This window comes from Schistocerca nitens, chromosome 4 (genome assembly GCF_023898315.1).
Source record: "Schistocerca nitens isolate TAMUIC-IGC-003100 chromosome 4, iqSchNite1.1, whole genome shotgun sequence".
Lineage (NCBI taxonomy): Eukaryota > Metazoa > Arthropoda > Insecta > Orthoptera > Acrididae > Schistocerca > Schistocerca nitens.
In genome coordinates, this window is record NC_064617.1 from 198,101,209 (window position 1) to 198,125,846 (window position 24,638).

At 36.3% G+C, this 24,638-nt stretch overlaps 1 protein-coding gene across 1 annotated transcript in view; it reads right to left on the minus strand.

Annotated features, from left to right (window-relative positions):
* Positions 1-24,638, minus strand: part of LOC126251979 (uncharacterized) — a 281,887-nt gene that overhangs the window by 167,321 nt on the left and 89,928 nt on the right. Inside the window, exons 5-7 of the mRNA XM_049952752.1 lie at positions 16,604-16,734; positions 8,158-8,353; positions 1,154-1,411 (exon numbers count right to left, since the gene is read on the minus strand). Coding sequence (XP_049808709.1) covers positions 1,154-1,411; positions 8,158-8,353; positions 16,604-16,734 — 585 coding nt within the window. The remainder of the gene's footprint in view (positions 1-1,153; positions 1,412-8,157; positions 8,354-16,603; positions 16,735-24,638) is intronic.

Consider the following 24,638-nt stretch of genomic DNA (forward strand, 5'->3'; position numbering starts at 1 on the left):
AAGTAATATCCTGGCCATGGTCCATTAAATAGTCAAAGGAATTTAACCCTGCCACTCAAAACAGCAGATGGGATGACATTATATGTCTCAGAAGTATCTTTTACTTGGATGGCACAGCCTAGAAATGGTTTGAGAAATTATTAAGAACTCACTAAGAGATATAATTTTATATTAAAGGTGTAACACAGTAAGACAAGAATTACAGTTAGACAATGCTTGTACATCTGGAGGAAGCATAACACACAGCATTCAGCCTAACTCCATTTACAACACAGTTTGCAGACAGTATATCACTCAATATGCCTTCAAAATGATATCATTCTTCAACATATAGTTTATGAGATATGACTTTGTAAACACTGAGATGCTTAAAATGGAGCAAATTACCAAGACTATATTCATCGAGTATTTTATAATGAGAGGTCTTACGGACTTCCAAAGAGCTTTAAGCATAATTTAAAACCTTTCTAAACCTTTTCTTACGTATGCACTTAGTACCAAATATTTAACACATTAACTCAGTTGTAAAGTAAACAGATGTTTGAAACTGTTTTATTAATGGGAGTTCACTTCTCTCAAGAATCAATGGTTTGCTGATAATATCCTATGTAACTAGTTACTTCTGGGAAGGTCATGGTTTCTTAAAATTTCATTAGCTGTAGTACATCAAGCATTTATGTTGGCATATATTTGAGTACCAGTACCCAACTTAGTAGTTCTGTGAGAGTGGCTATTTTAGGTTCCATTTCTTCAGATGTGGTCAGAAATTTCCACTGAGATTTGCAATTGCTTCTCACAAATTACTGATGCTGTCACATTGCTGAGGAAATAAGGGCAGAGAAAGTTTCTCATGGATTAAATGACTGGTCTCATTAAACAGACCAAGCTAAATATCATCTGACAGGGGAGAACATATTCACTGCAGTTGTACGTTTTATTTTCTACATAGGGAGCTATTAACAATATCCACTGACACTTAAATTGACCAGATCTTCATGTAGGACAAATATGTCACTACAAATTCTTTGGTTCAGTTTGTATTGGTCCACTCTATACAGTACAACTACCTTTATACCTCTATATAACATGAAGCACAATATCATCACACGTACACAAAAACTGTTGTCTCAAAAAATCATTATGTTCTACATACCCCAAACAACAAGTTCAGTGGTGGAAATGTTGATTTCAGTCTCATTATACATCTGGCACCTCCATGTTCCATTGTGTGTCTGCTCAGCTGTTGGAATGATCAACAAACATTTTCCAAATTGAAGGTGACTTTTGTTTCCAGAAAATACTTCACCATTTGGTGAAGAAATAAAGCATGAAGACAAGGGGTATGGTGAAGTGCACAAGATGAATGTAGGAAGGCCAAGCACAACTTCTTTTTTCATGTTTGTGAACAAGTCTGGAATCAGAGATTTCCAAATATCATACATAATCATGACTACCGAAATATGTTAAATGCATTGCAGAAGTGAGAAACTTTATTAATTATTCTGAAACTATGTTAGCACAACTACTACAAAAAGATTTGAATGTAGTCTCAAAAATGTAGAACACAGTGTCAGTAACCATATCTATAGACATAACATCTCAAGTTACGTTCTTAAGCATCAACTTACTTAAGAATGTATAAAAAGAACTAATGTATAATGAAGCCAAATAATTGGGCTGCCACATCAGTACAATGTAACCATATATGAAGTTTGGTGATTACATCAGTTTTGTTTATGTGCCTTTCAATCACACAACTAATCAGCTACACACTAAGCAGTTACTTTCACACATTTTACATTTGTATTCCAGGCAGAGCTTTCCATTATAATAAAGATACTTACTCTGACAAAATTCTGCACTAGCCATACAACAATGTGTAGAAATGCTTAATGTTCTACAAACACTAAAACAGCTGACGTCGGCAACATTTGCTTTACGAATTTTGTCACGCTTCAACGACATTACCATCTCAAAGTCAGCTTGCTTTGGCTATTTTCATTCAGTCATGTGTTATGGCATCATCTTCTGGGGCAATACACCTGCCGCAAAGAAAATCCTCACAGCACAAAAAAGGGCAATAAGAATCATTTGTGGTGTACCCCCACGAACCTCATGTCGAAATCTGTTTAAACGACTTGAAATACTGACAGCAACATCTCAGTACATATATTCACTGATGTGCTTCATAATAAATAACCCCACTCTGTATGAAACGAATTGCCTACATCATGAACATAACACCAGAAGAAAAGAGGATTTCCACTGTGAGTTAAAGAGCTTGACACTTATTCAGAAAGGGGTAAAGTACGCTGGAACGAAAATTTTCAATTCCCTACCCAACAGCATCAAAAGTATAAGGAGTAGTACATCAGTATTTAAACGTAGCTTGAAAAATTATTTACTTGAGACCTCACTTTATTCACTAGAGGAATTCTTTCAGAGAAATAAGTAAAACCCAGATTGGAAAGATGTTTTTAAATTTTTTGACACTGTTTACTGTTAAACTAATGTAATAATGCCCTAATGTAAAAATTCCTGTTTTCTCATTTCCATTTTTGGGTCACTTTTAAACCCAAAGTGGGAAGTTTTGATTACTGTTCAAGGTTAAAATAGATGCAATAATGCCCTAAATATGAAACTGCTATCTTCACATTTATGTTGACTAGTTTTAAGCTAATAAGTATGACTTCTGTGCACTGTTATTAATACTATAACAATGTCTTTATTCTATGTATTTTATTATGTACATTGACACGTTCCACATCTGAGTGACTTGCTCACATGTACAGATCTATGGAACAAGTATATAAATAAAAAAAAAATGAAAAATTCAGTATCCGAAAACAGCAAATGCTTATTTCAGAACTAATGAAAGCTTGAAGAAAAATACATAGTTCTGTGTTTTGTGAGCAGGAGTACCTTGAGATCATATAATACAACACTGTTACTTTATTTATAAGATGTAAAAATCCACTTTCAGAAATCTGCTTGTTAAACAAATTGTTTCAAATTGTTCCTCATATCCTTTAGTAAGTAGACATGTTGCCTGTTCACGTAATTTTATTTTCTTCAGATTTGGAATGCTGTGTTACCTATTGTGATATTATTCTATTGATATATACACTCTTTTCATAGAGCTGAGATCAGTTGCAACCATATAATCTATTCCAACACAATTGCTTCAGATGAAAATTGCTCTGTGAAATATAACCTAAAAATATGTATAATGTAACACAATGGACGCTTCCAGACACTACATAAAATTGCTTTCTGATTCTGTTCCTTGTCATAACAATCTTTTCACTTTATCAGCTTTCTTCCCATAGTATAAGGTTTCATATTTTGTTCTGTTTTAGAATTTATCCCGAGTTTTACTAACATCCATTAGAGTCAGAACCAACTCTTGTTCACATTAAGTTGAAAGGTTTAGTGGAGAATTGCTTCTGTGATCTATTCCTCCAAATCTCAATGTGAGAGCACTGCTCATTTTAATTTTGAAACTTTTTTTAGATAAGCCTTTTGAGGTTATTGACATATTTCAGTTGAAGCAAAATTGCTCAATTTTGAGAACTAGTTTCACTTGAAAGATGTTTCAATTAATCAAAAAGATATGTCAATAACTCCTGTAACACATTGCCTATACTAGATAAACTTTCAGTTTTGCAATCCTCTGATAAAACAAAATCAAAATATGAAGGATATCCAGAAAGTAACAGACATTTTGAAATAAAAAATTAACAATATGGACAAACCAAATTTTATTATACACATTTTAAAGGTACACTCTTTAGCTATTTTTCTGCACAAATGCCATTCAAATTGAGGCACTTATCATACTGTGGCACAAGTTCTTCAATTCTGTCTCTGTAGAAATCTACTGGTTGCAATTATGAAACACAGTAGCCGTGATCTTTCTTGCTGACACTTCCTTGGTTTCTGGGAGAACTTGTGTGTTCCCATTCAGTTGACTGCCTTTTTGATTCACAATTGACATGCTTCACCCAAATCTTATCCCTAGTTACAATACAATTGATAACTCTGTTACCATTTTCACTGTAATCTTTGAGAGAGGTCTGCTGCAGTCAGTGTCTGTTTCTTTGTTGTCTTCCATTAGGGTTTTGGAAACCCACCTAACACAAAATTTGTGGTAACCTAGCTTCTCTGCCACATATTGATGAACCAGACTCTGTGAAACTTGTAGATAATGTTGTGAAAGATCTGTAATTGTGAAACAATTATTTTCATGAAATTTGTCATTGATAGGCTATGCCTATCACTGAGGTCCTCTTCATTAACATTAGTACAGTCATTTTTAACATCAATTCACCATTGCCTCACTCAGCTTTCACTCAACAAAATGCTAACCACAGAATGCACCTCACGAGTGGTGGGATTTTTTATTGCATCAAACATTTTAACACATCACATATTGCAAAGTAGCAGAGACATAAACTACACACTACCACTGCTGGATGTGTACTGAGTGCAGGAACAATATGGCACCAAGACGATTGCTATAGCCCTGCCCAATGCTGTGATACACCAAAATGTCTGTTACTTACTGGATAGCCCTCACACGTTACAATATTTTTTTTAATTTTTATTTTTACATTTTTCTCATGATTTTCATTTTTGTATATTTTTATCTCTTTCTCCTCTTTCAACCCAGTGCAAACATTATATTATAAGTTCAATTTGCATGCGAACAGAACTGGCAATTTGTGAGGACTCTCAATGTCATTTGGATGCCCTGAATCAGCCAAATGTTTATCTGTAATAGTTCCTAAAAGTTTTGTGCTGCTTACTTCTTTAATTGCCTCTCTATTATGTTTAATATTTACATTATACACGTCACTCTGTCTGATTTGAAATACTACTGTCATTGTTTTAGACATCTCTAGTAGATACTCACTTGCATTTTTAATACTCAGAATTGCTTCCTTTTCAATTTCCTCCTGCGTCTGCGTTGAACAGATTGTTGCCAAGTCATCAGCATACTTTATTAGTTAAACATGGAAAATCCAGGATGAAATATATGTGTGTGTGTGTGTGTGTGTGTGTGTGTGTGTGTGTGTGTGTGTGTGTGTGTGTGTGTGTGTTGTCTTTTTTGACAATGGCCTTGTTGGCTGGAAACTTATTGTATGATAGTCTTTTCATTGTGCCTATCTGCAACTCAGCATCCCCGCTATATGATGAATAGCAACAATCCTTTTCATTATATTGTTGCTTTATAAGACACTGATTTATATTGTCTGGGAAAACATTAAGCAGAGAATAAATAGTATATCTCTAAGTACTGAACCTTATGACACACAATGTTTGATAGTTTGCGAATCAGATCTGTAAGTGATTATATTTGCCTCACAAGTATACCTGACGTTTGCGACTGTTTGTTATTTATCATGTATCATTTTATTACATCATAACATTCCTCTCAATGCACGTACTGACATAGTTTTTCCATTAGGCTGGAATGATTTACGAAGTCAAGTGCTTTAGACAGGTCCTTAAAGATCCTACAGATCTTATGTTGCCTCAGAGCTCAGGGCTCAGAACACGTTCAACTAAATGTGTTGATGTCATTACTCGTGACTTCTCTTCTCCCAAACCATGTTGTGTTCAGTACAGAATAAGAAATTTTGTTATAAACTTGTAGTTCTATTCCTTATTATCAATTTACAGATTTTCCAAAAGTGAAAATCAATAATATTGGCCTGTCGTTTCATAATTTACCTCTGTTCCCCAGTACTAGAGCAGACAAATCTCACATCTTTCATTTGTACAGGGCGACAATTATTAAACTATAATAAAATTAGTTATAAATATGGCATGCACACACTTTATTCAACATGTAAATGTCGCTACAGATATTTGGATTTAGATTATGACATGTTTGAAATGCCTGCCATCATTGGTGATGATATGGTGCACACAAACAGCAAAATCCTGCATGACCCACTGAAGTGGTGGAACAAAGTTGCTGTTGATGACCTCCTGAATGATTGTTTTCAGCTCAGCAATGGTTTTGGGGTTACTGCTGTACACCATGTCTTTAATAGAGCCCCACAAAAAAGAGTCACCTATGTTCAGATCTGGAGAATGTGGCGGCCAATCGAGGCCCGTGCCAGTGGTCTCTGGCTACCCCAGAGCCAGAATGTGGTCCCCAGAGTGCTCCTCTAGGACATCACTCTCCTGCTTCAATGGGGTTGAGCTCCATCTTGCACAAACCACATCTTGTCAAAATGATGGTCACTTTGAACGATGAGAGTGAAATCATCTTCCAGAACCTTCAGGTACCATTTGGTAGTCACTGTACCATCAAGGAATATCACACTGAGTATTCTGTGACTGGACACTGCACACCACACAGTCACCCATTGAGGGTGAACGGACTTGTTGATCATGAAGTGTGGATTCTCAGTCCCCCAAATGTGCCAGTTTTTCTGACAATAACAAGGAGCATGCACATGCAGATACTAATTCCCATCATGCCCCGCAGCCAACCATGTAGTTTGAAAATCCTAATGCAATCTGTTCAGAAGCTATGATGATTTTATTTCATATAGCTCAATAATCGTCACCCTGTAAGTCGGACTTGTTGACTACTCAACTACATAATGGAATAGTAACTGATGTAGCTCAAATAAATGATGATTTACACAATTTATTTTGGCATTAAAATTGGTTGAATATTTGTACATCTATATTTTTTCTGTGATATCTATGATAAAATTTTTGATAAATGTAATACTAATACAGGCATATCTGACTGCAACTCATATTAAGCTACATATTTGGTAAAGGTCCTACATAAATAATTCAGACTGCAAAGCTTATATCATATCTGACTTACAAATATAGTGTGGTAGCAAGATTCTAAGTGCTGCAATCAGATCCCTTAAACATCATAGCACAGAAATGAAGACGGAGTGGAAATGTAGAATGATCACACATTTCAGAAACTCAGTGGTAGTAAACACTTTCTATAAAGAGAGAGTGTTGTTCAGATTGCCCTTCAACAAACAGGGAATGAGATAACAGTGTGAGATCTTGTGTTCTACTCAATGGTGATTAAAACCATCACACATCACATTCATTCAGTATGCTACTCAATAATGAAAGCTGACAGACTGCACTCATCTAGAAGTATTTAACGTTAGGACAGGTTGACTGCAGCAGTAGCTAACATCAGGACAGGCTGGCATGAGACTAATTCAAAAGCACTACGTCGAGCCATTCATTCAGTAATGAAAGTCACATGTGTCATTACAGTATGAAGCATTTGCGATTTCTGGAGAATGCAATCAAATTTAATGGCATGTGAGGCAGTGGTGCAGCTCATAGTAGATGGTATCCAACTGTTAATTCACCTATGTCCACAACTTTTGCACTGCTATAGCATTGGGCCAACATAACAGAGGAAGCTCGAGAGTGTGTTCCATCATGTGTCAACATGAGGATTAGCCTATGCTGTAGTCACTTTACATGGTGTAGTACTTGCTTATTAATGTGTGTGATATTCTTTAAATCACTCACTGACATGCTGATATTATGGTGCCTGACATCAAACAGACACTGTGGCTTTGTCATAATACTAAGCTTTCCATTCGTAGACAAATATGCCATCTCACAACACTTCTCCTGGAACACAGTCCTACAGATCCTCCAAGTCTAAATGCATTCAGGTCACCTTCTATGGGTTTTGAAACTTTCACTAGTCTTAGTGCACCAGTACCATATTTTATGTTTGTTATATTTGTGGTGATAATTATAACTAACTTTTGACATTACATTCGAAACACTACATCTGTGTTGTTCTTCAATTCTAAATATTATTGTGGAATTGAAAGAGTACAGACTTAATTCATGTTATGTAGAGAGATATTCAAATATTAGACATAATTAAGGTAAGAGTACAGAGTTAAATTACTTTATGTAGACAGATATTGAAATATTAGACATGATTTAGGTTTTGTATAGCTTTTAAAAAATTAGACGTAGTGAGTGATGAGAAGTTTAATAAATGCCTCATTCTCTTTTCCAAACCTGGCAGAAGCTCACAATACAACACAAAAATTGAAACTAAATATTCTTTAATTGTTAAAATGAGATAAAATAACTGTCAGTTACATAATCATTGCTAAACATATGTACCTTCTTTCTCCATGCTTTGAGAACCAGGAACATAGACTGTAGAAGTGTACAGTGAGCCACTTGTTTTCATAACACAGAACCACAGTCCATAATCTAAGGAACTTGGATTTAGTATCATAAGATGGCAGCTGTCATGGTTTACTTTGTAACTAAAATAGTCACCATTACCAACATTATTACTGACATGGAGTCGTTTCTGGAACAAAGACAAGATTTATTTGCAAATACTAAAATTTGAAAGCTCACAATATTATTATATCTAAATTTTTTGTTTTATTTTTATATGGTTGCTGTTTCAGTTTCTGGAAGAAAACAATTATTTTATAATTATTACAATAACAGAAATTACAGGACAGAAATCATAAAATAAAACAAAGAAAGACAGCCACTCAATGAAACTGATTGATTCATACCACACAGACTCATACAAAAACACACAGATTTTACTAGCTTTTGTGATACCACAATTTACACAGTTTAAGAACATATTCTTACACAGATACACCAAAACACATCCACTGACATAAAAACTGGCCTAAAAACTACGCATTTATATATTTGTGAACTGAGTGTTCATGGTAGGACTAAGTGCCTCATACATAGGAAGCTGTGTCAGTGGGGATTTCAGATAATTCAACCACAATTCAACCTCTCCCCTTGCCAACAAGTACAAAGTGCTGTCTGAAACTGACAATGAACCTGGGTAGGTGTGTTACACTTATCCTGTTGCAAAGTCTTCACGATTTCATGATACCTTCTGATAGGTGCGGACAGGAAGAGGCCTGTTAATTGCTAGTTGTTCAAATGTGTGATTAATAATAGTACCTCTTAGCAAAATGGTAACAATGGATGGGAAGAGAAGCTAGGTGTAATTTGTTTGTATGCACAGCGTCTCATAATCATAATAGATAGGCCATTACAGTGATAAGTCCAGGTAAAGCTTGCAGATAGTCGCAACACATTTTATAGTGATGTGCAATATAAAAAGAAAAGTGTAACAAACCTGTGACAACTTCCACAATGAAGTGTAATAAACCCAAAAACTAACGAAAAAAAGGCTGTTAATGAGGAAAACGGATGCAGTTCACAGTGCAAATATAATCATAGCACTGCAGTTAGTGTCTCCTTCAACGAACTCTGTAATTTCTCTACAAAACATACACCAAAGTGCAATGTGATTTTACTCACAGATAGTCATAGGAGAAATCTAGCTGAAATCCGAAATAACTCAAACAATAATTTTCAAGTGAGCAGTGTTGTCAAACCTGGAGCAAAACCAAAAAACATTGTACAAGGTGCTGACTTGAAAGGAAAATACTGCATATCAATTATTTCATAGTTTGTGTAAGAGGTGCAAATGATGTGGGAAGCAATGAAGCTTGTATCTGAATTGAAGTTCTGAAGGATTTCCTTGAATAAAATAACCAGAACACACAATTTTCATTACTGTCCCACATTGGTACGATCTGATCAACAACTCATGTGTAAACAAGGAAATAAGAAAAACAAATGTCATAATTAAGGCACTATGTTAAAACTATGGAAATTGTTCAATTCTAGATACAGGGAAGTTGGATGAGGCCAACACAGTAACCACAGATTTCATTTGAATTATGCAGGTAAATGTTATTTGTGTGATAAATTTAAATGAAAGAAAGGATCGAACTGAAAAGCCTTATGTATATAAAACAGTTCATGAGTAAAACAGCCTTCACCATGTATACATGAAGGTTAAGTACTTGACAACAACATCATAAATGACAGTAAACTTAAAATAATATCACATAACATCCAATATATTACCAACAAAATAGAACAAATTGACGAAGTTTTGAGTGTTAGTAGGCCTCATATTTACCTTATGCATGAAATAGGGTACAAAACTGAAGAAATCTGTAGCATTAATTTAAGTAATTATAAAATGGCCAGTGTCTATTGTAGGAAACAACAAAAAGGTGGGAGTGTTGGTATTTATGTCAAAAATAATGTCCAGTGTTAAAAAATTGATTGGGTAAATAAACTTGAATGTGAAATGGTTTTTGAAACAGCTGCAAATGGTTAGAAATAGCAGTTTAATAATAGTTAGCATGTACAGACCCCTTAACAGTAACATGGAAGAAATTTTCTGTCATTTAGAGCAACTTGTTGACAAACTCTCACCTCATAAAAAACAGACTATAACAATAGGAGATGTGAACATAGACTCCTTAACTAACAGCATAAATTATTTTAGATATATTGACATTTTACAGTCCTATAATTACACCCATGTGAATTCAGTGTCAACAAGAATTACAGGGGAATCTTAAACATGTATTGACCATGTTATTACAAACTTACAAAGGGAAGACCTTGTAGTTAGAACTGTTGGGAATCACATTTCAAACTGTAGTGCATTAATCCTAGAGCTTCATACAGACAAAGAAATAGTATCTGATGGCGACCTATTTTCCTACAAAAGAAAGCTTGACTATCATATATTAAAGGAAACAATGGCACACATAAATTGGCAAGTTCTTGTGAGTTTAGTACAATTCTAAGTTACTTGTGTAACCAGTCAATTATAACTGGAACATTCCCTGACTGGCTAAAATATGCAGATGTTAAGCCTCTATTCAAGAAAGGAGATAAAGAGATACCATTGAACTACAGACCGATTTCACTTTTGCCAGCATTCTCAAAAATTTTAGAAAAAGTAATGCACAGGCAGCTTCTCAACCATCTGACCACAAATAACATATTATCAAGAGCACAGTTTGGATTTCTGAAGGGTTCTGATATCGAGAAGGCTATTTACACCTACAGTGAAAATGTACTTAATTCATTAAATAACAAATTACAAGCAGCAGGTATTTTCTGTGATTTGTCAAAGGCATTTGATTGTGTGGACCGCAACATCCTTTTAAATAAATTAGAATTCTATGGTGTCACAGGCAGTGCTGCAAAACGGTTCATGTCATACCTAGCTAACAGGAAACAAAGGGTGTCAGTACAAGGGACTAGTGAATTAAGTCATCAGTCATCATCAGAATGGGAAGAAATTACATGTGGTGTCCCACAAGGATCCATCTTAGGGCCATTGCTTTTTCTTGTGTACGTTAATGATCTCTCATCAGTTACACTGCCAGAAGCAGAGTTCGTTTTGTTTGCAGATGACACAAGTATTGCAATAAATAGTATGTCGAGTGTAGTTCTAGAAAGATCTGCTAATGATATTTTCATGGATATTAATAAATGGTTTAAAGTCAACTCATTGACATTAAACTTTGAAAAGACTCACTACATGCAATTCAGAACCTGTAAGAGGTTTCCACCCAGCATACGCATAAAGTATGAAGACGAGCAGATAGATGAGGTTGACAGTCTTAAATTCCTGGGATTACAACTTGATAATAAATTCAGTTGGGAGGAGCACACCACAGAACTGCAGAAACGCCTTAACAAATCTGTATTTGCAATTCGAGTGTTAGCAGACATAGGCGACATAAAAATGAAAAAGCTTGCAACTTTGCCTACTTTCATTCCATAATGTCATATGGAAAAGTATTTTGGGGTAACTCTTCAAGTCAAAAAAAAGTTTTCAGAGTCCAAAAGCGTGTAATACGTATTATTTGTGGAGTAAATTCACGGACGTCATGTAGAAACCTCTTCAAAGAACTGGGTATACTAACCACTGCCTCTCAGTATATTTACTCCTTAATCAAATTTGTCCTAAATAATGTATCTCTTTTTCCAACAAACAGCTCAGTTCATATATACAATACCAGGAACAAAAATGATCTTTAGTTCAAAAAGGGGTCCACTACTCAGGAACACTCATCTTCAATAATTTGCCAGCAAACATAAAAAAATTAGATACAAATAAAGATCATTTTACAAGGAGCCTGAAAGACTTACTAATGGCCAACTCCTTCTACTCCATTGACGAATTTTTTAATAGAAACAAATGATGTATATATTCATACTATTAGTATTGTTATTTCAGCTAAAAAAAAAAAAGTTGACATATTCCACATCCACGAGGATCTCCTCAGCATGCATCTATGGAACGAAAAACTAATCTAAAGGTAGGCCTATATGAAATAGAAGATATTTATGAAAAGTGGGATAAATTTTATACAACATTAACCCATTGTTTTAATCAAGTGTCTCCAGTGGTCCAAATACTGAAGAAAACTGACAGTTCCAGGAATCTTAAACTTCCCCCTAAAGCGATAAAATTAAAGGAAACTGCAGTACATCCAACCCACATATGAAGACTGTAGAAAAACCTACAGGGGAGCACTTAAGACATCAAAATCACAGATGTATGCTGAACAGATGAGGCAATCTAGTAATGTTACCAAAACAGTGTAGATTATAGTAAATAAGGAAAGAGGAGGGAGCGACAATGCAGTGTGCAATAACATAATAATAAGCTACAGTGAAAAATCGCTGAGTGACCCAAAGGAAGTATGTGAGAGATTCATAGACCAGTTTAGTAAGATGAGTAGGAAGGATGTGATTGAGCCACCACAGGTGTTAAATCCAAGTAACGTCAGTAATTCATTCTTCCTGAGCTGTGTTACAGAATTGGAAATCCTGAAAACCAGTTCCAACTCAAGCAAATACATCTAGTGGCTGGGAGGGAGAGGGAGAGGGAGAGGGAGAGGGAGAGGGAGAGGGAGAGGGAGAGGGAGAGGGAGAGGGAGAGGGAGAGGGAGAGAGAGAGAGAGAGAGAGAGAGAGAGAGAGAGAGAGATGTGGGGCTAGATTCCACTGCTATTGCAGCTCAACCATGGTGAATGGTTATCCTGGAGCACTAGACAAAGAGGGAGTGACAGATGGTAAGATTTGTGAAGCAGCCACTTAAGTCGAATGCAATTACATTTAGCAGTGTGCCCCATCAACAGGTGGTCAAACTGCACTCTCAGACATTTTGGCAGTAGTCATTCATTCATGTCATATGTGGCCATGCCCACATAAAAAAACAGTACAAAAGCAGAGTAGGCATGTGACGTTACTATTTCCATAGGTGGCTCTGATTCTGATAAAGTATCACATGTCTGCTGTGGTATGGCATAGATTTATATTTCAGAGGGATGATATTTCTCATATCAGAACTCTTAGATATTTTCTTTAAAATATCATCAACTTCATATCAGGGTTTATTTTTGAGACAATTTATTATTTTCTTAATTTCACATGGGGAAGTGGTCAGAGCAACAGATCGATAAATTTTATGGAACTTGCTTTTTCAGCATACTAAAATGTTTTTTCTGTTGCACACCTTCACAATATAGTTTCTACTGAAATTAAGAAAGAATTACTAAAAAAAACTACTAACTGTGAATTAACATTTATAATACGTCCATTTAAATCAATAGAGAGCTTATCTTGTATTGCAATTTGTGGTCCTGTTTCTTGTTACCTTCACTCTTTTATTATTTACATGTAATTTTAATTTATACAACATGTAAGGCCTGACAATAGTGTGAGAATATCACTGAAAAAGGATAGGATAAAGCTTTTTGTGTTACTCTTGTGTGGCACATATACAAACTGAATATCTTTTTCCATTCTTTACAGCGTAATATGAGTCTAGTTCTGTAAACAATTTGGCTAAATTGAATAAGCATGTACTTAGGTTTACATTAGATTACATTACATTAATACTTGTTCCATAGATCATAAATATTACATTTTGTAATGATGTGGAACATGTCAGTTTAACATATACAGAAACAGATATGAGAGGGAAAAGATAAAATCAGCTTTTTATCTTAAGCAGTATGGCCTTATCAAATGTTGAAAATAAAGATGTTAAAATATCACATCAAACAAACTTTTTCAAGAGCACATAAGGCAAATTTCACTACATGTAATAAAACTTTTCTTCAATTATATTAATCTAAATGATATCATGAAAGTAAAAAAATCAAGAGTAATATTGTGTGAAACAGAAAATAAAAAAAATTGAGTGTGTATAACAATTCTCAGTCACATTATACAGTAGAAGAAGAATGGGTAGCTCTGAGGGATGAAGTAGTGAAGGCAGCAGAGGATCAAGTAGGTAAAAAGACGAGGGCTAATAGAAATCCTTGGGTAACAGAAGAAATATTGAATTTAATTGATGAAAGGAGAAAATATAAAAATGCAGTAAATGAAGCAGGCAAAAGGGAATACAAACGTCTCAAAAATGAGATCGACAGGAAGTGCAAAATGGCTAAGCAGGGATGGCTAGAGGACAAATGTAAGGATGTAGAGGCTTGTCTCACTAGGGGTAAGATAGATACTGCCTACAGGAAAATTAAAGAGACCTTTGGAGAGAAGAGAACCATTTGTATGAATATCAAGAGCTCAGATGGCAACCCAGTTCTAAGCAAAGAAGGGAAGGCAGAAAGGTGGAAGGAGTATATAGAGGGTTTATACAAGGGCGATGTACTTGAGGACAGTATTATGGAAATGGAAGAGGATGTAGATGAAGATGAAATGGGAGATAAGATACTGCGTGAAGAGTTTGACAGAGCACTGAAAGACCTGAGTCGAAACAAGGCCCCGGGAGTAGACAACATTCCATTAGAACTACTGATGGCCTTGGGAGAGCCAGTCATGACAAAACTCTACCATCTGGTGAGCAAGATGTATGAGACAGGCGAAATGCCCACAGACTTCAAGAAGAATATAATAATTCCAATACCAAAGAAAGCAGGTGTTGACAGATGTGAAAATTACCGAACTATCAGTTTAATAAGTCACAGCTGCAAAATACTAACGCGAATTCTTTACAGACGAATGGAAAAACTGGTAGAAGCGGACCTCGGGGAAGATCAGTTTGGATTCCGTAGAAATGTTGGAACACGTGAGGCAATACTAACCTTACGACTTATCTTAAGAGAAAGATTAAGAAAAGGCAAACCTACGTTTCTAGCATTTGTAGACTTAGAGAAAGCTTTTGACAACGTTAACTGGAATACTCTCTTTCAAATTCTGAAGGTGGCAGGGGTAAAATACAGGGAGCGAAAGGCTATTTACAATTTGTACAGAAACCAGATGGCAGTTATAAGAGTCGAGGGGCATGAAAGGGAAGCAGTGGTTGGGAAAGGAGTGAGACAGGGTTGTAGCCTCTCCCCGATGTTATTCAATCTGTATATTGAGCAAGCAGTAAAGGAAACAAAAGAAAAATTCGGAGTAGGTATTAAAATTCATGGAAAAGAAGTAAAAACTTTGAGGTTCGCTGATGACATTGTAATTCTGTCAGAGACAGCAAAGGACTTGGAAGAGCAGTTGAACAGAATGGACAGTGTCTTGAAAGGAGGATATAAGATGAACATCAACAAAAGCAAAACGAGGATAATGGAATGTAGTCAGAATAAATCGGGTGATGCTGAGGGGATTAGATTAGGAAATGAGACACTTAAAGTAGTAAAGGAGTTTTGCTATTTAGGGAGTAAAATAACTGATGATGGTCGAAGTAGAGAGGATATAAAATGTAGACTGGCAATGGCAAGGAAATTGTTTCTGAAGAAGAGAAATTTGTTAACATCGAGTATAGATTTAACTGTCAGGAAGTCGTTTCTGAAAGTATTTGTATGGAGTGTAGCCATGTATGGAAGTGAAACATGGACGATAACCAGTTTGGACAAGAAGAGAATAGAAGCTTTCGAAATGTGGTGCTACAGAAGAATGCTGAAGATAAGGTGGGTAGATCACGTAACTAATGAGGAGGTATTGAATAGGATTGGGGAGAAGAGAAGTTTGTGGCACAACTTGACTAGAAGAAGGGATCGGTTGGTAGGACATGTTTTGAGGCATCAAGGGATCACAAATTTAGCATTGGAGGGCAGCGTGGAGGGTAAAAATCGTAGAGGGAGACAAAGAGATCAATACACTAAGCAGATTCAGAAGGATGTAGGTTGCAGTAGGTCCTGGGAGACGAAGAAGCTTGCACAGGATAGAGTAGCATGGAGAGCTGCATCAAACCAGTCTCAGGACTGAAGACCACAACAACAACAACATGTTTACAGTTCAAAGAATTTACATCAATTTATCTTTCAATTTCTGTAGCTGCATTGTCTTACAAGATTTCTTAATGAATTCCATGTGGAAGCTGTTAGCAGTTTGAATGATAGGAGACTTTTGACCAAGACATGTGACACAGTAGTTATGACAACATAGTTGAGTTAATGAAATGTATTAATCAAATCTCCACATGGTCATTCTAAAAAATATTTTCTGCTATATTCCTAAACCATTTCACCGGACTTCCAAATTGGTCTCTTTGCCAAGGATATGACTGACTCCATTCTTCTTCCGTCCTTTTCCAATTGCAGCTTGCTCCATCTCTACTTACCTCAGCAATGACATGAAATTAAACAGCTCTTAAAATGTCATTACCAGTTTGTTACAAAAATTTTAGTTGCTCTTAAAAAATAAAGTTATGTAACAAGCAGAATATAATTACATACTTTGTCTCCTGGACGTGTGAAGTAACAATGTTGTATTTCCTCATCGTATGAAGTATCCTCTAACTCACAGAACACATCAATTACTCCATCATTGAATGTTGACAGTTCCCATCCTGATGTCAAATGTGGTTCTGAAAAAAAAAAAAAAAATCTGATATAACCTAAATACTCACTTACTAACAGGAACTGTCACTGCACTTCTGCTACATTACAGAAACTGTAATAGAACTAAAATTTCTAAGAATTGCACTGACGTAAGTGTACTATTTACCAACGGGAACTACAGATATTGTTCCACATCTCTCTAACCACCTAAACAACAGTAATTAAGTACACAGTTGTATGTTTGCCTCCATAACTGGGTGGTCAGCATAGTTTACTGCCATGGGGCGGAACCTGAGTTTGATCTTTGGCACTGCTAGGAATTTTTCCTTGGTCAGAGGACTGGAATATGGTGCACTGAGCCTTGTGATGCCAACTGATGAGCTACTTGACTGAAGCAGTTGCAACACCAGGTCTGCTAACTTGACAATGGCCAGGAGTGCAGCATGATGACACCCTTCCCTCCATATTGCATCCACATCATGCCATTGGCTGATAAATGAGACAGAGGTCAGTACAAGCTAAATAGCCCATTTGTGGCAACAATGGCAGTGCTTACCACTTTCTTACAACACAGTTGTATAGGCCAATGATCACTACCAATTAAACGTGGTGAGCTTACCACATTCACAGGCTGTTGCATAACAGGTCTTCATCTCACTCACGGTGTATTAACTGGTGTTGTGTCAGGCATCTTTGAAGATTTTGTGTTCCTCCAATAGTCAGGGCAAAATAACCATAATATTTGTAGACACAAGGACTGATGAGAAATGCATTTGTTCCTAATGAACTCTCTGTAATCATCTCCAACATAATTAAAAATTGTCATGATGACATTGTAACAACCAAGTAATTAACCAAACAGTGCCCTTCCTAGCAAATATTAAACATGTTTTTTTAAAGTTACCAAGAGCATTATGCAATTCTTTACTGACACATTCATCAACATCATAGATCAATCTCCAGTGGGAGTCTCATAAATCTTTCTATAATTTGCACAGAGACAATTTCAGCAGCCATTCAGTATTCTGAAGGGCTTCGGCGCAGTAAAAAATATTGTTTTTTTTTTCTTTAGTAAACTGTGTTGGGATATTTTAATATATAATGCCACTACAAGGTATTATAACTAGTAATTAATACCAAAGAAACAGGATGATTTTCATCTGTTGTGCAATAATAAATGTTGAAAATTTACACATAAATATGCCACAATGGGGAAAAAGTTTATAATTATGAGACATAATTGTCAGTACTTACCTTTAGGTAATAATATACTGAGTGAAGATGGGTCCCTTTTATCATGAGTAACCTGCTCTTCCTCTTAACCTTTCAGAACCTATCCCTCACCCCTATCATATGAAAGCTGGGACATGTAACACTTTCACATTTACATGTGTGTGTTGACAACACTACACATTTTGCCTCTTGAAGGTAATACTGGCCAGAAATTCTGTCACATAATTTATTAGTTTTCACAACTTAATTTTCATTTGATGCAGTTAACTGATCTTTTGGGGAAACATCAATAGCCTTACTTACAACTATCAATCTGTAAATGGAAATGAGATTTAATATTTTTTACCTGTTCTATAAACTTGGAGATGACTTCTCTAACAATCTCTGAAATGAACATTAAATGTATGTGCATTAATTCTTATGTAAACATGTATCCTATTTCACATTTTTCTGACAGTTAACACATACTTGCTGATCTATTCATTATGGATCCAAGAAACAAACTTTGCATTTGTTGTTGTTGTGGTCTTCAGTCCTGAGACTGGTTTGATGCAGCTCGCCATGCTACTCTATCCTGTGCAAGCTTCTTCATCTCCCAATACCTACTGCAACCTACATCCTTCTGTATCTGTTTAGTGTATTCATCTCTTGGTCTCCCTCTACAATTTTTACCCTCCTCGCTGCCCTCCAATACTAAATTGGTGATCCCTCGATGTCTCAGAACATGTCCTACCAACTGATCCCTTCTTGTAGTCAAGTTGTGCCACAAGCTCCTCTTCTCCCCAATTCTATTCAATACCTCCTCATTAGTTATGTGATCAGCCCATCTAATCTTCAGCATTCTTCAGTAGCACCACATTTCGAAAGCTTCTATTCTCTTCTTGTCTAAGCTATTTATCATCCACGTTTCACTTCCATACGTGGCTACACTCCATACAAATACTTTCAGAAACGACTTCCTGACACTTAAATCAATACTCGATGTTAACAAATAAGAATAAGAATCTTTATTAGCCATTCAGTATTTTCTTATACAATGGGCTTTGCATTTAACCTAATATAATGTTGAAGGCAACCAATCACCTATAGTGAATGGATGTCTGGCTCACAGACACACTTATCAGGAAACAGCTTTCGATCACTTGTTCTTTTTCTGTCAAAAGTACAGGCATTTACAGACACAGCCACACAGGCACCCAAATGCGTACTCTTTGGCTACAGCAAAATTGATTATTGATGCTCAGTTGTTGAAAGAAGTTGCCTAAGCTAACAGAAGTGGGGAGGGTGGAGGGAAGAATGAAAAGAAAACATAGCAGGAATGAGGTATGTCTTTGGATAGACGACTCTATGACTGCACAACAGAACAAAAAGGGGTACAAAGAGGTAGAACACAAAGAGATGTAGAAAGAGGGTGAAGGGCAGTCAGGGAGGGGCGAGGGGGAGGAGAAGAAGGAGGAGATGGAGAAGGAGAAATGGAGGGGAGAAGAAGGCAGAGGCATAGATAAGGTGAGAGAGAGAAAGAGGGTGTGAGGGACAGAGATAGAGGAGAGAGAGAGACAGAGAGAAAAGGAGAATAAGAATAAGAATTTTTATTAGCCGTTCAGTATTTTCTTATACAATGGGCTTCGTCAATAAGTTCAATTACAGTATAAAGATGGTTATATTCTCATAACAATGTATATATAAATCATATGAAATTTAGTGTAGTACAATAGCACACATTTGGAATTTTATATATTATTAATTTTACAATAAAAAGGAAAACATTATACAGATTTATATTAAGCAGGGAGTATTCATGTTGATGACACTATGTGATTATCATATACATGTTGATAACACTATGTCATTATCCTAAGCTATTGATACAAATTTAGGTCCTACTACAGGCAGAGGTACCTTTCTCTATGTTAAAACAGCAAATCTGCCATATTACAATCTTTAAATTTTAATATTAAACTGAGTAAAATGCTTTACCTTTGAGCCATTGACCCAATGCTGTCTTAAATTTGCTTTTAGATACTGTTTGTACAATTTTAGGGAGCATATTAAACAGTTCGAGGCCTACATATTTATAACTACTATGTAACTTAGACAGTCTAGAGTATGGCAGATCAATTGTGTGGTTTCGTCTTGTATTGTGGGTGTGGACAGATGACCTAATGGGATATTGAGCTACGTTTTCTTTTACGTGTAGTAAGCAATAATATATGTACAAACAAGGAACTGTCATGATGTTGAGTTTTTTGAAATGTTCCCTGCATGTATCCCTAGGAGATAAACCCACTACACATCGAAGAGCTTTTTTTTGCCATCTGAAAATTGATATTGTATTGGGAGAATTTCCCCAGAGCAGAATACCATATGAAAGATGGGGGTGGATATAAGCAAAATATGAATGCAGCAGTAAGTTTTGGCTGACATTACTCCTAAGCTTATAAAGTAGGAACATAGCACGTGCAAGTTTAGAACAGACGTATGTGATATGTTTATCCCAGCTACGTTTCTGGTCAATCATCATTCCTAGCAGTTTAATGGACTTATTTTCTTTGTTTGATACCTTCAAATTAAAGAATATTTCCTCAGTTTTTGTTTCATTTATGAATAGGGAGTTTGCGCTAAACCAATGAACTGATTTTTCAAATATTACATTATTTTTTTCTCGTACAGATTCAAGAGTCTGTCCTGAATTGATAAAAGTTGTATCATCTGCATAGAGGACTGTTTTACAGGGTAAATACTGTGGCATATCATTAACATACACTACAAACAGGAAGGGCCCAAGTATGGAGCCCTGTGGCACACCTCTTTTCATTGTTTGTGGGTTTGACAGCTGCCCATTTACACTAACAAATTGTACTCTGTTGCTTAAGTAAGATTCTAATAATTTCAGGGTGTCCTCTTCCATGCTGTAGTGTCTTAATTTCATGATCAAAGTACTATGAGATACAGTGTCAAATGCTTTACTCAGGTCTAAGAGAGTAGCACATGAGATTAATTTATTTTCAAAGTCATCATATATATCACTAACAATATTTTCAACTGCTTTAACTGTGGATAGTTTAGACCTGAATCCATACTGTGAGTTGCTTAACAAATTATTCCTCTCAAAATAGTGATTCATTTGTTGGTGAACACAGTCTTCGATTATTTTAGATATTATTGGGATTAATGAGATAGGGTGATAGTTACTTGGATTTGATTTATCTCCTTTCTTAAATATGGGAATAGTTACTGCTATTTTCAAACAGTCGGGGAAAATCCCTTGCTGTAATATATGGTTAATGAGAGTGATTAGAGGGGGCAGAAGATCACTTGATATCTTCTTTATGACAAAGTTTGACAGACCATAGAAGTCCTCTGCTCTGGAACTACTTAGTTTGCCTATTGCTTTGCTAACATCATTTTCAGTTACTGTTGCCCAGCAGAATTTATGGACTACATACTTATTTGAACCTAAAAGAGTTTTAGCATCAAGCATGGCGTTGAGGGGAGACAAATCTTGTTGTAAACTGAAGTTAACAAAGTGTGAGTTTAAGATATCTGGGGCTACGGGTATAGCTAGTTGAGTTGTTGGTCTATTTATTTCACTTTTAGTTACTTCCCAGGCAGCTTTACAGTTGTTTCTGGATTTAAGAATATAGTTATCATTCGCCATACGTTTTGCCAAACTTATTTCAGATCTATAAATTTTTCTTATTCTAATGTACATCTCTTTGTACTCGTTACTGTTATGAGATCTGTCCTTAAACATAAGAAGCATAATCCTGATGCTGTTGAGGTATGGTGCAAACCAATTATTTAGTCTCTGTGGTTTATGAGCTTGGTTATTAGTCTGTCTTTTTACTAATCTGGGACAACACTGATCAAATATTCTTGTAATTTCCTCTATAAATAATTTGCTTGTGTTATTCACACACATATCTTTGTATAAGATGTCATTCCAGTTAACTGACCTTAATCTAGTTCTAAACTCTCTTATGTTGCATTCATTCATAGGTCTAACAGTTTTGTGTTGTTCATCTGGAATGCTGACTGGAACTGTAATCCATAGGCCATCATGGTCAGCTAGGCCTAACTTCACTACTCCAATTTCAACATTATTTTCATGGATATTACTTATTATATTGTCTAAGCATGCCAAAATGGGGGAGATTGTGGTAGGGGAGAGTGGTAGGAAAAGGCTAGACATGATATGGTAAGGGAAGGAGTGATGTGGACAGAACAGAGAAGGGAAAGTTTAAGGTGAGGCAGTGGGAACAAGTTAGTTGAGATAAAGGCTATAAGGATTGTGGTAATGCAGGATATGCTGGAGAGAAAATTCACATCTTTGTGTTTCAGGGAGACTTATGCTGGAAGGCAGCAGCCAAATGGCATGCATAACTAGTGAAGTCATTTGTAATACAATATACAATAGTATATTCCAGGGGCTCATGCATCATGCAGACACTGACCACTATTTATTGGTTATGAGCTGTAGATTAAAACTTGGGAATTGGCCCTACTGAATTGTCACAAGAAAGTTACAATTTACTATGCAAATGACTGAAATTTAGGCTTTATAATTCAAAGAATTAAACCAAGAGAGGAGTTTATTTAATTGCACAATACTCTATCTGACATTGTAATGTTCCCCATGCTATGCAACTAACTTGAGTGTGACCAGTTTCCTCATATAACATTATGTAAATCTTCGCCTTTTTTAATAACCCTCCAAAATTAATGATTGCTAGGAGGCAAGGAACGGATATTCTGAACAGATAAGTGCTGTGAGGACCAGAATAATTATTGAATTTATTCAGTTCAGCAGAGACAAAACTATTAGATTGTTATTAAAAGTTTATCCTAAGTGGTAAGAAGAGAACAGTTAAAATCTACACAGTAAACTTTGAAATAGCTTCTGTGATGGCTGGCATTCTCCCTATACAGATGTAGTGCAGAAAAATCTATGTGTATCCTGTCACAAGTCTATAAAAAAATTATGTAAAGTGGCAGTCATGAATGGTGTGAACTGGTAATCAATGTCGCGAGTTCTATTGCTCTAGCAAGATGGAGCAAGGCTGATCAAAGTACACCAGTGCTGCATATATTTATCAGTAATACCTGCAGCTGTACCCATTGCTGCCATTGACTACCTGCATTTCGCAAAGGGTTGCTATGTAGATTCCTGACAGAGCTGCAACTTCCATGATGTGTGATCATGGTAAACCACTATCTCCATATCCTGTAGCAGGTAATACAGAGTACTACAACTGCTCACGAAAGTAGTCAGGACATGAATCCCTGTTTCTCAGTCAAGCATAGCATTAGTTTTTCCTACTCTACACCAGTGGCTGCCCAGTCATCTTCTTGCAGCAAAATTCCTGCAAATCCCGTGTCTTCCCTCCAAACATTGTATGCACCGGTAACATCACCCCACATCACACAATTTCAGAGTCAATGGCTGGCTTCTGGGAAGTGATTTAAGTCAAAATGATCTTAAGGCTTCTGCATTGCTAACAGAACCATCAGGATGTTTTGGCAGAGTCCCATGACAAGAGCAGGGGTGTGAGGAGATTATAAGGAGTGCACCTCGTCAACATTGCCAGTAGCAGCACCAGACACATCTTTTGTGTTAATATGGCACCTTGGCCACAAAAAACTAAGTCTGGGCCAGCTTTCCACATAGCGGAGAAATTTCAGCTTTGAGTTTTACTGTAAGGGCACCACCACACCCTTATCTGATACAAAGGCTGCCACCCGCCAGGTGTGGGGTGTCCACTGGTCTTCTCTTGGGCCACCCATGGAGGCCGCTATAAATAGCTCTGATTTGGCTGTTGCCTTGTTGTGGCTCAGTCACAGAAACTGAAGCTAACTCAATTATTTTCATCTGCTACAAAAATTTGATATTGACATGAAATGTGACATTTAATCACCACTTGCCTCGCTTGGTTACTATGGTCTGAAGATACAGAAATATTCAGAATTATTCCACAAAACCATATGCAAAGTGCATAGTTATGTATTAAAAATATAAGGTGGGTGAGTGATTTGGGTCTTGCACTCATTGTGGAGGGGACACATAGGTTGCCATCTTGCAAGCTGAAGAAACAGCAAAAAGGTAGGAATTTAAGAAGATGGGAACTGGATAAACTGAAAAAACCAGAGGTCGTAGAGAGTTTCAGAGGTAGCATTAGGAAATGATTGACAAGAGCAGGGAAAATGAATACAGTAAAAGAAGAGAGATGAAATAGTGAAGGCAGCAGAGGATCATGTCGGTATAAAAATGCAGTAAATGAAGCAGATGAAAGGGAATACAAACACATAAAAATGAGATTGACAGGAAGTGCAAAATGGCTAAGCAGGAATGGGCAGAGGACAAATGTAATGAAGTACAAGCATATATTATTAGGTGTAAGATAGGTGCCGCCTGCAGGAAAATTAGAGACCCATGGAGAAAAGAGAACCACCTGCATGAATATCAAGAGCTCAGATGGAAAACTAGACCTAAGAAAAGAAGCGAAAGCAGAAAAGTCAAAGGAGTATATAGAGGGTCTATACAAGGGTGGTGTATTTGAGGGCAATATTATGGAAATTGAAGAGAACCTGGATGAAGATGAGATGGGGGATATGATACTGCATGAAGAATTTGACAGAGCACTGAAAGATGTAAGTCAAAACAAGATCCCAGGAGTAGAAGATGTTCCATTAGAATTGC